The 15836-nt window shown below is 46.0% G+C and overlaps 1 protein-coding gene across 1 annotated transcript; it reads right to left on the minus strand.

Annotated features, from left to right (window-relative positions):
- Positions 1-4499: 4499 nt before the first annotated feature.
- POU4F2 (POU class 4 homeobox 2) lies at positions 4500-8146 on the minus strand. The gene is made up of 2 exons (XM_051820005.3): positions 7558-8146; positions 4500-7102 (listed from the first exon to the last, which is right to left on the minus strand). Exons 1-2 carry the CDS (start codon positions 7855-7857, stop codon positions 6161-6163), a joined length of 1242 nt encoding a protein of 413 aa, XP_051675965.3. The 5' UTR covers positions 7858-8146; the 3' UTR covers positions 4500-6160.
- Positions 8147-15836: the final 7690 nt, after the last annotated feature.

Raw genomic sequence — 15836 nt, forward strand, 5'->3', positions numbered from 1 at the left:
CGTCCCAGGCTTCATTAAATTTTTATTATCATCCCAGACTAGAGCAGGGAATGAGCGGAAAGACTGTCCATCTAATTGCAATTGATAAAAAAAAAAAAAGCTCTTAGATTCCTCCCCCCTCCCGCCTCATTTTAATACATTAACAGCAGTTTTCTTGGTATGTCCAGGCTTTCTCAGCCCTGTGATACACACGATCACATTATCACACAGATACATTTCCTACTTTCCAACAGGCACCAGGTTTTGCCCTCTTCTCTGCCCTTTGAGAAGGCCTGGGGGATTGGTAACGGTGAAGGGAGAGAGGGCAGGAGAGGCTGGCTTCACAAAGTGATGCTGTATGAGAAAGAGAGTGACATCAGTTCTTGAAGCATCTGGCAAAAGATCAACCAGAGACAACACTTGCACTAAGCTGGTTCTTCCTGTGGCAAGATGAAAGCATATTGTTACCCAAGCAAAACAAACAGATTATTAGACCAGGTTGCACTTTTCGACAGCCTTTCCACTGTGCAGGATGAAAGCAAAGAGCAATATTTTCATTTCCTTTTTTTCTTTTTGACTGCTCACCACCACCCCCACCACCCATTTGTGTGAGATGTGCAAACTGTTTGTTCTTGAGCCTTCTTCGTGGGCTGCTAATCTGTCACACCAGTCAAGTGTGTGTGTGTGTGTGTGTGTGTGTGTGTGGTGTGTATTAGGAAGCCCATCTCAACATCTCAACAAGGGTGCCTTATGTTGTTTTTATTTTTTATTTTTTTTTTGAGACTGGTGTAAATAAACCTTTTCATCCCCAGGCATTGAAAATACAGAATAAAACTCACAGTTTGCTTTCTGAGTAGCTTCCTATTATCACATTGCCACTTAATTTTATTTCTATTCTCTCCAAGTTAAATAGAAAGACTGGCTCACAGGGGAGCTGCCATGTGCCTACAGACTGGGGATGTCAAGCAGAGAGACTCACTGTGCAAAGTTAATTTCAATTCCCGCGGAGGATTTCGCATTCCGGCTGGCTCTGACCCACAGTAATTAGCTGAGATAACTAATGATTACTTACTTATTCCTTGTAATTATCTGGATTTAATAATTCACTGTGTAATTTATTAATTCGCTCATAATAGACTTTCAGGACTGGGAATGGCTCCTTTAAAGGGGCAAAGCAGGGGAAATTTAGCAATTTTTTTCTCATTGCCATAAATCTGTCTCCTGACAAACGTAGACTTCATGAACATCGTAACTGTGTGGAAACCTTTGTCTTCCTTTTTGTCCTATCAGAATACAAACCCAACTTTTTCATTCCCTTTAGTTGTAACCTCTCCCTCCAGGGCCAACTAAAATGTACAGTTTGGAGTTGTATGTATGCATATCCTTTACCTTGAGATAGAAATTGTTTTTGCCAGAAAAAGGAAAGATAAATTTCTAAACTTGCTGTCATGGCTTGTCTAGGAAAATTTGAGCTTCATTCTCTGAAAAATATTCATTATAAAATCAAGTGAATTTTCAATGCCTTTGCCACTGTCTCCCAAAGAGCTTCCTCAATAGATAAATCAAAATAAATTAAATTAATTTACTTGAAGTTTGAAACAAAGCATTTTATTCCCCAAATTCCAATTCTCTTGGCAAAAAGAAGTCACAGGATCTGAAATGGATTGTGAAAAAGACTTAGCTATGTGTTGTCATTTATGAGAGTATTCCATTGTGTGTAAATACTGACTGCTTAATTTGCTTTTTCATATGTTCATTACCCCTCCCAAACTATGTGTTAATGAAACTGAATCTGATGAAGAATTGACTAACTGCTCTATTGTTGAATATCCAAAAGAAATTGTATTCTTTCTGGATGATTTGATAATGTTTTGGTATAGAGAGTAGTTAAATATCAATCCACAGCTTATATGTTCTTTTCTGTTGGTGACTTAACTCTATTTCAATTTGGATTTAGAGGATAGCATTGAACAAAAGGTTGTTTGCTTGTAGGGAAGTTTTTTACAAACTAAACTACATAGTTCTGAAACATAACATTTAGGATGAATAGGTGAGCTTCTATTCACAGTATATCTCTTTCCAATAAAACATCAATTATGGACTTTGAGGGAAAAATAAGATCATGAATGTTAATCAATTTGATTGATATGACACAGATTTTCAGACATGTTTGCCACTGAGTATTTTGAAAGCCAACATCAACTGCATATTTCTCAGTAAGTTATGTATGGCTCATTCTATTCTTACCTTTAATTTCTTCATTAAGATAAACTCTCTTCTCTCCATGTCATGTTGGTTTGGTGAGGCTTTGCTACTCTCATTAATTAAAACTTTAATATTTCTTTTTGAAACTCTGGTTTTCCCATAAGGCATGCATATAAGCATTCTCTAAGAATGGAAACATGTAACCAAGAAAGTTTTTAAAGTCTTTGTAATAACACAGAGATGAATTAAAAATGCTATATAGTTTTAAAAGCCCAAGAACAAAGAATACTTAGTGAATTAGAAGGAAGTATAAGTTTTCAGTTTCATGTGTGGAACTAAAGGTTTAGTTGTTTTTATATCACTTCCTCATGAGAATCTTGGACATGCATGCATACATGCAAGTTGTCATGCATTTCAAGATGTTCCAAAAAGAATAAACACCTATTTTGTTTCTCTTCAGTATATTTCTATATTTTTACTGCTTTTCCCGGATTTCTTTCTTCAGTTTAAGGTGCCATTTTTGTAGAAATAAAACACCAGCATACCTATCCTTTTTTCTCTTTAACTGACTCCCTTTCTCTCAGTGGTTCCTTCAATAATAACTCACATATAGGTAAGGGAAGGTACTATTTACTGAAAATCATTTTTTTCTAGATAACCAGACCTGATATGTCATACTTTTGAGCCATTTCATTCATTTTATTCACTCTGTAAAAAGTAAGCAAGCAGAAAATTCTCCAGCTGGCTACAATTATGTGGTCAAATATGTGTTGAATGAGCGCTAAAGCCACTGGTGGTTACTGTCCATGGTGCTGAAATCTGTACTCTGCATATTGACATTGGGTACTGGTTCTTTCAAAATACTTTCAGAAAATATGAATCCAAGAATAGGGAAGGAAATGGAAGAATGAAATTTTAGCCTCCAAAACATAGAAATAAAATTGAGCTATAAAATCACTATACCTGAATTCACATTTCTGTCTTTTAACGCTCTACGTGTTTCAACATTTTCATAGGCAATTGTGCACTGTATCTCATTTCTAGATGGACACTTGAATATTATTTCTTCAGACATATTCTGATTTTGGTTATAGAAAAAGAGATTCCTTTACTCATTATCTATCCAATATTCAAACTTCTTTCTTTTACAATTGGAAATTAGTTTTCCAACAACATTTAATCCTAATTTGAGCCACTATAACTATTTTAATTGATTCATTCTTACCCTCCTTTCCCCAAGACAGTTTCATATCAGAGGAGTCACATCTCTGGGTGGTAGAATTAGCCCTGGAAGATGATTGTGTTTCTTCTCTTTATTTTATGTACAGATTAGCAAGATGTCCTTGCATCAATTAATAGTATAAGTTAATCAAATTGATGTCTAAACCAGAGGTTTACTGGGGAAAAAAAAACTTTATCAGCCTAATTCGATGCTCAATTGTTATAGGGAAGCTAAACGTTATTAAAATGAGTGAAGAGGAGTCTTTAAACCAGGATCAGAAATAGAAATTGCCTGTATCAAGTGGGCAGAATTTCCTTATGCCAGTGTCAAGTCAGTGTTAGTTTTCCACCAACTCTGGTGTCAGGGCAAGTCACAATAGAAGAAAAAGTTTGCTCCTTCTAGCCACCAGTATTTATTTCTTTCTGAACCATACACTACCTATTAGGGAAATATGTCTTCATTAAAGGTTGACACAGGGGAGAGAAAGGGAGAGAGAGACAGACAGAGACTATACTTCATAATTCTAGCAAAAAAAGAAAAGTGCTTCCTGTTGTGGCTTGGTGGTTTCGGTCACTGCTCTCTGGGACAAGTGATTAAAATGGGAACTATGATGGACCACCTCTGGGCCTCAACCAGGAGCACAACTTCCCTAACCAGGCCTTGTCTCTTGCCACACCCGGTATCTCAGGGCTACTGAAAAGTGAGCTGAGTTCCTTTCTGCCTATTACCCATGAGAGATGGAAGAGAATGGGTGAAATTGTTTTCATCCAATATCTCTGTGTACAAAGATATTTTTTTCCATTGCAGATGTGGAGAAAGGAATTCAAGAGAGGTATTTGGAGTCAAATATCATTATTCTTTCTGGGCAGAAAAGCAAAGCAGCTTGTGAGACAAGCTCTGGCTATTAAAAGGCTGTTATAGACCCTGTTCTTTTACACTTTCCCAGAGTAATACTCCTACTAAGTCCAAGCAATACTTTAATACTAACCACTCCCAATAAACCATCACCATGTGCTTCCAGCTTTTAAAAAAATCCCCCACCAAAAAAATTCCCACATAAATGATTAAAGCAGCATCACATTTTAAAAGCCATTTAATATTAATAGAATATTTTAATGAAAAAAGCAGCATACTTTGCCAATAAAACATTAAAATCATCTCTTCAATGAAAGACAATCAAACAACACCAAAAATAACTTAATACATTACCATAGTAAATAAACCATCTATTAACAAAAACAAGAAAGCAGATCATATACAGAACTCAAGACTTTAGAGAGCCTCAAATGGAACAGCAATACAGCAAAATTTGTAAGAATATATCTATATGTGCATTTTGAATGAAATATTTACAATAGACAAGGTATCAGTCATCACATACCTATTTTTTGTTCCAAAAGAATTCTACCAAACAATGTGAATTTACTAGCAGTGCACTGTCTTTCATATAGTTCAAATTAGTTTTTCTACAAACAAACCTCCAAAAGGAAAAACTGAAGGGCTCCTATCAATGTTAAATGCAATCAACAAAGCAATTGCAAACTGGAAGATTGAGATGCCTTGGTGAAATCTTGGAATCTGGAAGGGCAAACACCAAGTGACAAATGCCCCTAAAGCTAGGAAAGGATGCATCAGTCATGCTTCCAACTGCTTTTTCTCATCTGTTAGAGACAGATGTGTGTGTGTGCGCGCGTGTGTGGGTGTATATGTAGGGGTGAGACAGAGGGGACAATGTGGGAATCCCCATTAAATATGTAACGAAGTAAACAATACTTCGGACAGTGAATCAGGTCTAGATGATTAAGACCTTCATTACTGAGTGTCGACTTACAAATCAGAACACTAGCAGTAAAAACAAAGAAAAAACAATCTTCATTCAAAGTGAGAATATACAAATGGGCCAAACGGAACACGGCATAAGAGAAAAGCTGTAAAAATTCAGTAAACTCATCAAACAAAATCTTTTGAACATCACTAGCTATACGTTTCCCCCGTCTTTTTAAAACTAAGTTTAATTAATTAGGATGTGCACAAAATTAAGTTGCTAGAGAGATAAATTAATAATTTACAGAGGGTTGTTCGGCAATAATCTAATAATAGCTTTTAAGATCAGTGAACACAGCAGGCGCGACTTCTTTCTTAAGCATTAACACTTCAGAGAAGGAAGAAGGGGGTAAGAACCACAATAAAAATATATATATAATATACAGTGTAAATGCAGAAAATCTGCCATCTTTTTTTTTAATTCAAAATACTTTAGAGATGTCTATCACATTAAGCTTCAACTCTAGCTTAAAGTTTCAGTCCTGAATCCGTTTCTATTTCTGAAAAATAGTTGCAAAGTGTACTTTTAAACTTAACAAGTGTGATGTCTGTAAGAATAAAAACAAATCTTACTTGGTCGTTCTTGCGGACCTTGAGAAGGCTGTCTCTCATCTGCCTTCCTTCAAACAGCAGGCTCCTCGTTTGCTCTGAAGAAGCCGCGGTGGGGTTAAAAGGGACAACTTGCTACAACTTTGACAAATCCCATCTCTTGTTTTTCTCTGCCTTGAGCAACCTTTTCCCGTTCTCGCCGGTGTGGGGTCAGTTGCTTTCTCGTCGTTCGCACCCTCTTTCATCCTCTCTGTCTCTAGATTCACATTTTTTTAACCGAATTGTTCCTGGTCACCAAAGGTGGAAAGAAAGAGGCAGGAGAGAAAGGGAGGGAGAAACGGGACGAGGCGAGGGGCCGTCCCTGGAGAGGCCGAGAGTCTCCTAAATGCCGGCGGAATATTTCATTCTTTTCTGTTTCTGCCTCTGGTTGCAGAACCAGACGCGCACCACGTTTTTCTTAAGGTCCAGCTTCTCTGCGATGGCGGCGATCTTCTCCGAGGAGGGCCGCGGCTGGATGGCGAAGTAGGCTTCAAGGGAGCGCTTCTCCGGAGCCGCGATGGACGTGCGTTTGCGCTTCTTCTCCGCGCCGTTGAAGAGCTCCGGCTTAGTGAGCTTCTCGCGGTGGGACTTCTCCGCCTCTTCCAGCCACGCCTGCAGGATGGGTTTGAGCGCGATCATGTTGTTGTGTGACAGCGTGAGGGACTCGAACCTGCAGATGGTGCTCTGGCTAAGCGAGCCCACGCCGGGGATCTTGAGGTTGGCCAGAGCGGAGCCTACATCCGCCTGGGTCACCCCCAGCTTGATGCGTCGCTGCTTGAAGCGTTCAGCGAACGCCTCCAGGTCCCGCGGGTCGGCGTCCACGTCGCTCATGCAGCCCATGTGCGAGGGCAGCCCGTGCGCGTGTGCCATGCTGAGTGCCGCTTGGTGCATGGGGTTCATGGTGGCCATGTGCGGCGCGTGAGCCGGCGTGGACACCACGGTGCCGTCGGGGCCCGCCATGGCGCCCAGGGCCAGCCCGGGACTCAGGTGCTCCAGCAGCTCTCCCTCAAGCGCCTGGTGCGGCTGGTGGTGATGATGGTGGTGGTGGTGGTGGTGGTGGTGCGTGCCCGCCAGGGCGGACGGGTGCGAGATGGGCACAGACGAAGAGGAGGCGGCCGACGTGCACGGGATGGTGTTCATGGTGTGGTAGGTGGCGTCCGGCTTGAAGGGACTGTGGTGGGGCGGATGGTGGTGGTGGCTCTTGCTCTGGGAGACGATGTCCACGGCCGCCAGAGCCTCGGCGCGGGCCAGCAGACTCTCATCCAGCCCGCCGAATATATTGCTCTGCAATTGCAAGTAGAAGGCACACATTACGCTCAGCAGGGAATTGTGCGCGCTCTCTCCGGAAGCCCCGGCCCAGAGCTCCACACCGCCGCCGCGCCTACAACATTCCCAGAACGTTAAAATAATAATACTAATAGTAATAGTAACGATCCTGCAAACAGGAGGTGAAGAGGAGAGGAGCGGAGCCACCGACAGAAGCGGAGAACGCAGGAGGTGGCAAGTGAGGCTGCAGACACAACACAACACAACATGGCACAACACGCGCACAGGCAACATCCCAGGTCATAAAAATTAATATGAAAGGCAAGACCCGCTGAATACTTAAGAGAGAGAGAGGGGGGAAAATTGGTTGGAGGTGTGGGGTGATTTGCTGTGCAGACATGAAAAAAACATCAAGCAGATAAAGGGGGCTGTCAAAATGTGCCTTTAAGCGGTGATTATGCAGAAATACGCACCGGTGGGGTTGGAAGACAAGCTCTCCGCATCGCCTCCGAGCCCCCGCCGCCGCCGCCACCGCTGCTGCCACTGCTACTGGAGCTGCTGCTCCGGCCTCCGCCGCCGCCGCCGCCGCCGCCACCGCCGCCTCCGCCGCCGCCAGCATTGGTCGAGCTGCCGGGGGAGCTCGCGGAGGGAGCCGCGGGCGCCGAGGCGCCGGGCGAGGCGCTGTGCAGGGCCGAGTACTTGGGCTCCACGTGCAGGCTGCCGCCGTGCGGCATGTTGAACGCCTGCTTGCTGTTCAGGGACATCATCATCATCTTCCTGCCCGCCGGGGCGCCCGTCCGCAGCGCGCTCTCTGGCTCCGGCCGCCGGGACCCTCCCGAGAAGCGCCGGGCCGGAGCCGGAGCGGGAAAGGGCGCTACGAAGTTGCGCTCACCCTTTGCCGCCGCCTCCCCGGCTCAGCTCTCCGCGCGCCCGGTCGGTGCTGCACCCGCTGCCTCCACTGACAACTCGGAGCGCACGCCGAGCTCCGTTCGGCGCTGGCTGCAGACCTCGGCGCCGCCGGAAAGTGCCCCCCTCTCGTCGGGGCCGCCAAGTTATACTCCCCTCTCCTCGCGCCTGCCCCCGCGCCCCCGCCCGCCCGCCCGCCCTCCCCCGCGCCTCCGCCCTCCCCTGCCTGGCTCCGTTTCTCGCGGCGCCCCTTCTCCCTCTCGGCTCCCCCCAAGGCTCAGGTCCTTTCAGTTCTCCCGGCACCCGCCTCCCGCTCCCCCACCGCGCCCTCCGCCTCCCCTTCCTGCCCCCTCTGGCGCTCCGCCGCCGCCGCCCCTTCGTGGCGCCCGCGGCCCCTACTTGGGTCGGTGACCCTGCTCAACCCCACCCAGCCGGCCGGGTCCACGCTTCAGCGGCCAGGCGGTGCCTACCTAAGGGCTGGCCTCCAGCCCCTCCCGCGCTACGCGGTCTCCGCCTAGCCAGGAAAAGAAACTCCCAAATAAAGTTGCGGCCCAAGCCAGCCTTGGATAGGTTTTCCCCAGGACTAATCGGACCACCTCTTACCTGGTTGCCTCCTCCCCCGCCTGCTGCTTACCACTAAATTCCAGGCCTCCACCCCAATCAGCCCTCCCCTCCCGTCAGCTCAGGTGACCCTGGTCCCGGGCTCCTGGCCCCCTCTGTAGACACTGATGCTACCGCCAACCTGAGTCCTCAGCTCCGCGGGGCCTCCAGCCCTGATGCGCGCTGAGGTCCGCACTCGGCCCCGCGCCCCCTCGGCCTGGCGGGTGCGTGCCGGGTGCCGAAGAGACATGGGGTCGGCGGGGCTGCGGGGCTTTCTCTCACTCGATTTCTCGCAGCTCTCAGCGGATTGGACGGCCCCTGAGCCCGTTTGGGTCGACTCTGCGCATGCGACTCCCCCCTCCCGCACACACGCCCCCCCCCCCGCCGCCTCCGAGACACACACACACACAACACCACACAACACACACACACACACACACACCAGCTCTCGCCCCCCACTTTGCTTCCTCTCGATCTTCCTCCTCCTCCTCCTTGTATCCAGTACAGTGAGAGTTGGGTCTTGGGAGGCTCCACTGGCAAACCTTGCCACTGGATTTATTATTCTTCATTAGCCGCAATCAAAAGAAGGGGCAACTGACAGGCAGAGGGAGGGCCAGAAATTACAAAGCGCATGTGCTGCTGAACCCCCCACCCCACCCCCGCCAATGTACACACACCCCCTCGGGGGCTGGCACGAGCCCCACTTATCTTCATTTCCACAGCCGCTCAGCGCCGGGAGAGCCTATTTTTAGCCGACACTTGACTCGTACTTTTGTCGGAGGGCGGACCACTTTTCCTAGAAGTGGGCGCAAGCCCTTAGTTCCATTTGCAAAAGGAGGCAGTCTTCCTTACATGTGTGTGTATACACACACACGCGCACACACACAAACTCAGAGAGGCACACGCTCATGCACAAACATCGCCATCCTTCTGTTTCACTCCCCCATCCTCTCTCGGCCTCCCACCGGGTTGGGGGCTGCTGTCCTCTCCACAGAACGCTGAAGAAGCAGGGTGCAGGAAAGGGTGAGAAGGCCTTCAACAACCTGGACCCAGGAACCCGCGGGTGGCCTGATTCGGACGGGGATGACCGGGAGCAGGTGCAGACACTGGGCGCCTGGGGAAGGCGAGCAGGTGCGAGAGCAGGCGGCAGGCCTGAGAGGCGGGGACGCGAGCCGGGACAAAAATAGAGTGAGAAGGAGCGAGGGAAAGGGGGATCCTCCGGTGGACAGCACGCGGAAGCCCCCTGCTGCGACGGCCGCAGACAGAGGGCCGCCTGTGCTCCCATCCCTGACCTCAGCAGGGCGGGAGGGCACGTTCAAGTTGGGAGCGCTGTCCTAGAGAGCAGACAGCGGCAGCAACGAGTGCGCGGCAGGCTCTGTCCATGGTCCTTAACCCCCTTCGGCTCTCTTTCGTTAGTCTTGTGCTTGCCTCTCTCTTCCCCTGTGTGCAGAAAAATAATAAATAATAGCCCAAGGGGATATCTACGAGCAATGTTCCCAAATGTGAACCCAGAAGAAGCCTGGGAGAGAGGACTGTTGACATGAATGAGTGAGGCTTGTGCCGAACGGTTCAAGCAAGTGTTTAGGTGTTTAATTTCTACCTCAACAACATCAGGGCAATTTTCAAGGAAATAAAAAAATGACATTGTACAGCTCTCACTGTCTCAAGCTCCAAGAAATGAAATAAATCAAAGTTAAAAGCTTGAGCATCATTTAATTATTGTGCGAATAGCGCTTTGAAAGAAGTAGAACAACATCTCTAAACAAATTATGAGTGGGCCAGGAAGGAATTATTAGATTGAAATTTCATTTAGGCTCGGGAGACACCGCGCTTCACTGTGTAATCTGCTATGCCTCATCTGATTTGTATGCTTAATTCAGCTTGACGAATTTATTAGTTTTCATAATAGTGAAAAAATTGAGCAGCACTATGGGCTAATGTATTGTGTGCGCTATAAATTGTATGTCATCGTGGAAAGGCTGAAGTCTATAGAAATCTTTTATTAATGTTGTTGGAGGAAGGAGAGTTTTCATGCAAGCCTTATAGAGGTTCATGCCAAACTCCTCTGCTGCTGCATCTCAGTGGTCCATTAACACATCGTCATACTAATTAGACCACTTCATCAATGATACAATTTCAAACTTCAAATTATGTTCTAATTAACAAGGGTTGTCCAATTTGCTTACTATTCAAAAGGCTTTGGATGGTCTAATTAGTATAAACTGTTGAGCATCTCAAAAGCCTAATAAAATCCATTAAAATATTTTGGGTGTGTTTTAGATCAGTACTCTGTAAAGGCCAAAGGGCCAAAGTTTATTAGAGTGGAGAAGGAAAATGATTGGAAGACAAATTCCTCATCTACATGGTTCTCTTAGATGATTATAGTGAGTCACACAGGAAACTTTTGGGTATTGCAACTCCTAAATAGTGTGTTTATGTGTTTAAATAAAGGCAGAAGACTATCAAGGAGGAAAACCACATGGGGGGAAAATTCTTCTCTTTCATTAGGTGCCTAATTAGATGTAAAGTAAAAAGCAACCCTGAGGAGTTTCCTAAGCATTATTGTGGCAACAGTCTGATGAACTTGAATTGCAAAATCAAATATTTGGGGTGTTTTGAACCTCTCCCTGTACCCTCCCCCTTCATTGAGCTTAATTACTTGCAATAGTTGTTTTAATGTATGTTGTCACCTGGGAGTATTGAGAAATGCATATCGTTAATATGAATTAATCTTGATTTTAATAGCAACTGACAACTGATCTCCAAAATGCTAAACACTTGTCACCATTTCATATGGTAAATAAGGTAGTATAATAAATTCATGAAATAAAGAGTGCACTGTTGAAATGACTGGACAAACTTTGTCTGAATTGGAATTTATTGGCTAAAACTATTTTAAGCAAGAAACTCCCATGAGAATATTACCCTGATGATAAAATTCATATATCATTAAATTAATATAACTTTGTTCATTTCTCTCAGATATTTCTCAGTGATATCTCTAATTCCTGAGGGGAGAAAAGGAAAGCCCTTATTTTCTAATTATCAAGCTATGGTAAATTACTATGCAATTGTAGAGCGAGTCAAGAGTTTATTTGCCTGTATTTCTTTCCCCCTAGAAAACACATACATTTTTAAAAAGTCAACTCACACAGAGTTAGACCTCTCCTTTTCCCACTCAAAGTGAAAAATGAACAACAGTGATTGTGTTGCATTAGAGGGAAAATAGAATTCTTCCTTCAGCGCCACGACTTGCAATCTTGCAACCTCTCCTTTCAGGAGTGTCCAGAATACCAACATCCTTGCAGTGATATCAATAAAACCCATTTCGGTTTGCCCGCAGGCACCACTGCAAAGTGCTCCAGCAAGTGCAAAAGCTGCTCTCCGACGAAAAAAGACTCCAGTACCACCCCCCCACCACCACACCCCACAGTGAGCAGGAGCAGGAGCACTGAGCAGGAGCCATCTCAACAACTGGAAAGTTGGCACCAAACCCAGAGGGTAGAAGTACGTGGCCCCAAGTCCAATACCTGCTTCCTCGGTTTTCAAACATACCCTCGAGGCCCCTGTTCCCGCCTGTACCTCTGCGCACTTACAGATCTACCGAATAAATGGGAAACGAAGTGATATTTTGAAAGCAGAGAGATGGGGAATGCATCAACTGTGTTGACTACAAGAGGAGCGCCTTTCCTCTCGCCAAGCCTCTTTGTTTGACAATAGCTTGTTTCCTGTCCCCTGGCAGATGCAGACAGATGCGAACAGCCTCCCTTTGGGAGAAAAATCGCCGCTGGAGGTTCCACTGAGGTTTCCGGGCAGCAGGGTCCTGGCGGTAGTCACCCCCAACCTGTGCCCGAAGCCATCCCGAGGGGGTGAATTCACTGCCTTCTCCCTGTATCTGGGTCCTAACTTACTATTAAAATTTTAAGCAGTCCATTCATATTTTACCGGACCTAATGTGTTTTATTAAATTTTAATCTATTAAGGGCAGTGTGATTTCTTTGTATTTCAAACAGAATTGGATTGAACTACAAGAGAGATTCCTTAAAAGACAGATTGGACCTTATTCGAGCATCATTAGATAGGGGATGGAGGAAGAGCGAGGGAAGGGATGGGTTACAGGGATTTCGGGAAGATCAGCCAAGCTTTTTCCTATTTTGAGTAGAAGATGAACACCAGAGCGCTCGCTCTCTTGCTCTCTCTCTCTCTCTCTCTCTGTCTTCTCTGGACCCTGTGGCTTAAGGCAGAAGGGCAGTGATGGAAAATTAAACCCCTTCCTGTCCTCAGCCGTTCCGCAGAAGAATTTAGAGGAGGAAGGAGGGAACGCTCCCTGTAAGGGAGACCTCTGGGGCTCCCAGGGATCCAGACCCACAGTGGGGTGTGGAGGAGGGAGGGCACCCCCAGGCTGCAGTGTAGAGATGCGGGCCATGATCCCTGAGTGATTGGTGCGTTTTGCTCAAACACCCTTTCTCTTCTAAGTATGTCCACCAAGACTCTAATGTTTGTCTCTAACTTTGCTTCTCCACTTTCTCCCCGTGAGCCCCAGGTTCCCCTCTGCCAAGAAATTTCGAGGAACTCCCATTCCGTCTATGAAAAAATGATGCCACACACACCCTGTGCCAGAGGGCACGACTTCTCAGCCTCCCAGTATGGGTATCTCTGGAAGTCTGCACATCTTGCACTTCCCAGGCCCTTCCAGATGGGAATTCGGGTTCACAACCTCCCTGGCTTGAAGCCCACACAGGGCTAAGGGGAGAGAGACCAGCAAGTCGCTGCCAGAGCCAGAGGGCATGCTTCAGGTGGGGTAGGGGAAAGGGAAACACTTGGCCTGGTGGTCGCGGATGAGCCACGTGATGCTCTTTCTCTCTAGGTAATTCTGAACAGAGCAAAGCGCCAGGCAGGGAACAGGAGAAGGAGCAGCCGCAGAGCAGAAAGGAAAAGATTTTCTCTGTTCCCGGTGGAGCAAAGAGAGGAGCGCTCAGTTCCAAGGGAAGCAGACTGGAAGGAGGGGAGCTTGGAACGCCGCCAGCCCCAGGTCAGCTGGATGCCTTCGAGGCTGCGGGACGCCCTCACGGTTCCGCCTGGTGGGTTTGCTGAGGCCAAACGTGGCCCAGAACCCAGGTTCAGGGAAAGCTGATTGAACCCACAATGGCGACTAAAGTTTGAAGCAAATTTAATAGGAGCCAAGAAACCAACCAACGCCCAGCTGAAGAACCCAGGATCGCTGGTGTCCCACTGTGCACTCCGCAGCGCGCAGGGACGCTAACTCACACACGGACGTACAGACACACGCTTACGGACACTCTCTAATGCGCGCGCGCGCAGACACACACTTGCAACCACCCGCGCACTCGCGCTCGGAGGCACACAGCTGCTTCTCCCGCTCGCCTTGCCCGCGGGAATGAGGGTGGACCTGCAGGCGGGCACCCCTGTGTTCACTTGCCCAGACGAAACTTATTTTTCGTCGCAGTGAAATTCCTTAGTCCTTGTGATTACCTCTTCTCAAAGTTAAGTCCAGTCACGAAACCAAACTTGAAGCATTGGAACAATCAATGAAGACTTTTGCAATCCATGGCGCCTTGTGCTTCCTGGAACTAAAATAAATGCAAGAAATCGAAACTTAATTACTTGAAAGAAATCCAGAAATCCCTCTGCATAATTTATCCAGTCATTTTTAGTAGCTTTTGTGTTCGGTGCAGTGTATGTTAACTCTACACTTTCGGCCAATACCCAGCTCCCTTTGTCGGTTCCTGGAGGTTCCCTTTCTCTCCCTCTCACCCCAATTTTGCCCTGGAGTTTTACCCTGCGTTAGGCTCCCACCTCCTGCCGCTCCTCAGAGCAGATTTAGAAACATTTCTGTGCAGATATGACCAGCCGTAACTGTACAAGGACCCCAAGGGCTGAGTGTTGTGTGTAGCTAAAATGTTTCCAATTTCACCCATTCTCTCTTCTTTATGTTTCTGCTCACTAGGGCTATTACTTGAATTTGTGTTGAGTTGCTCAATACTAGATGTGAAACCAGGCCTCTTGGTAAATACAAGCCAGGGCTATTTCTTCGAGGGAATCATGCACCATCCAAAAGCGCCATTCTGCCAGTGATGGAAAAGTTGATTCAAATGTGGGTTTTTTCTTCTCTCCAGGGAAGTTCTTTTGTGTGTGTACATGCCATCACTTTAATAATGATTAAGTATGAAGTATTTGCTCTGACTATGCTGCTTTTCCAAGATACTCAGCCAGGACACATGCCCAGGACATGAATTTCTGCCTCTGAGTTCAGTGACTTTCAAACTCACTCATTTTCTGCTCTCTTTCAGCTTCTCATCAACTGAGACTTTTCACTGAAAGAAGTGCTAGAAGACTTCTCACCTGGGAGCACTAAATACAATAGATGCTCCTGTATTCACTTTAAGGTACTGGCTACCACTTCTAGACATATCCTGACTGTGACATTGAGCACCACTGGGGACTGAGAAATTTGGTGACAATTAGTGCCATGGCCAGTGGATTTCCATAAGCGAACATTACCTGAATATATTAGAGTGGTGAAGGTTGTTCCAAAAGGGCCAGCTTTTTCATGGATACCTCATAGAAGTCTGAAGTAATGTTATGAAAGAATGAAAAATACATTGGGGAACAGCTTGGAACTGAAGTACATTTTGATTTAACTTACATTAACAGAAGTGTAATGTAAAAGTGAAAGGATCTAACAAAACCATTAATAATTAAAAAATAATTACAGATAGTCTATCCTTACTATTCATAACCACTCAACACTTTAGACAAAGAAAACGGAATACTCTTAATGGGAAAGAGATGTGAGCGGCCTGCTAATGAGAAGTTAACCAAGGACTGGGCATTTGTCAAAGGAGACAAGTTTCCTTGTTTCTCTCACCTGCGTATTTTTATTCTATGAGTTAGCTTGGACCTTCATCTTCCATCAGTGCATACACTGGATGTCAGAGTTTATGCAACAGGAATATCTTAAGCAATAACAATATAGACCCTACTGCGTTCTGAAGATCAGGGAAACAGATGGCTTGTCTATTAACCATCTTCATTGACAAGCATTTATAGGTGCTTAAGAAATATGAGGCTCTGTCACAGATTTTGGCTGGAATATCCCATTACCCTCACCCTCAAATTTCACAAAACAATGACCCTTTAAAGGCAATAGTTTGTTTCAGTCCCTACTTGAGGTCCCTTTCTTTAAAAAAAAATCATCATTTAAGAATTCATTGTCAATCTTTTT

The sequence above is a fragment of the Oryctolagus cuniculus genome, chromosome 8 (assembly GCF_051225735.1).
Source record: "Oryctolagus cuniculus isolate XC-2025 breed Fujian yellow rabbit chromosome 8, ASM5122573v1, whole genome shotgun sequence".
Lineage (NCBI taxonomy): Eukaryota > Metazoa > Chordata > Mammalia > Lagomorpha > Leporidae > Oryctolagus > Oryctolagus cuniculus.

Coding starts and splice junctions, on each gene's coding strand:
- POU4F2 (XM_051820005.3), bottom strand. CDS start 7,857: ATGATGATGATGTCCCTGAACAGCAAGCAGGCGTTCAACATGCCGCAC. Junction 7,103..7,557: donor CTTGTCTTCCAACCCCACCG/GTGCGTATTTCT, acceptor TTGCAATTGCAG/AGCAATATATTCGGCGGGCT.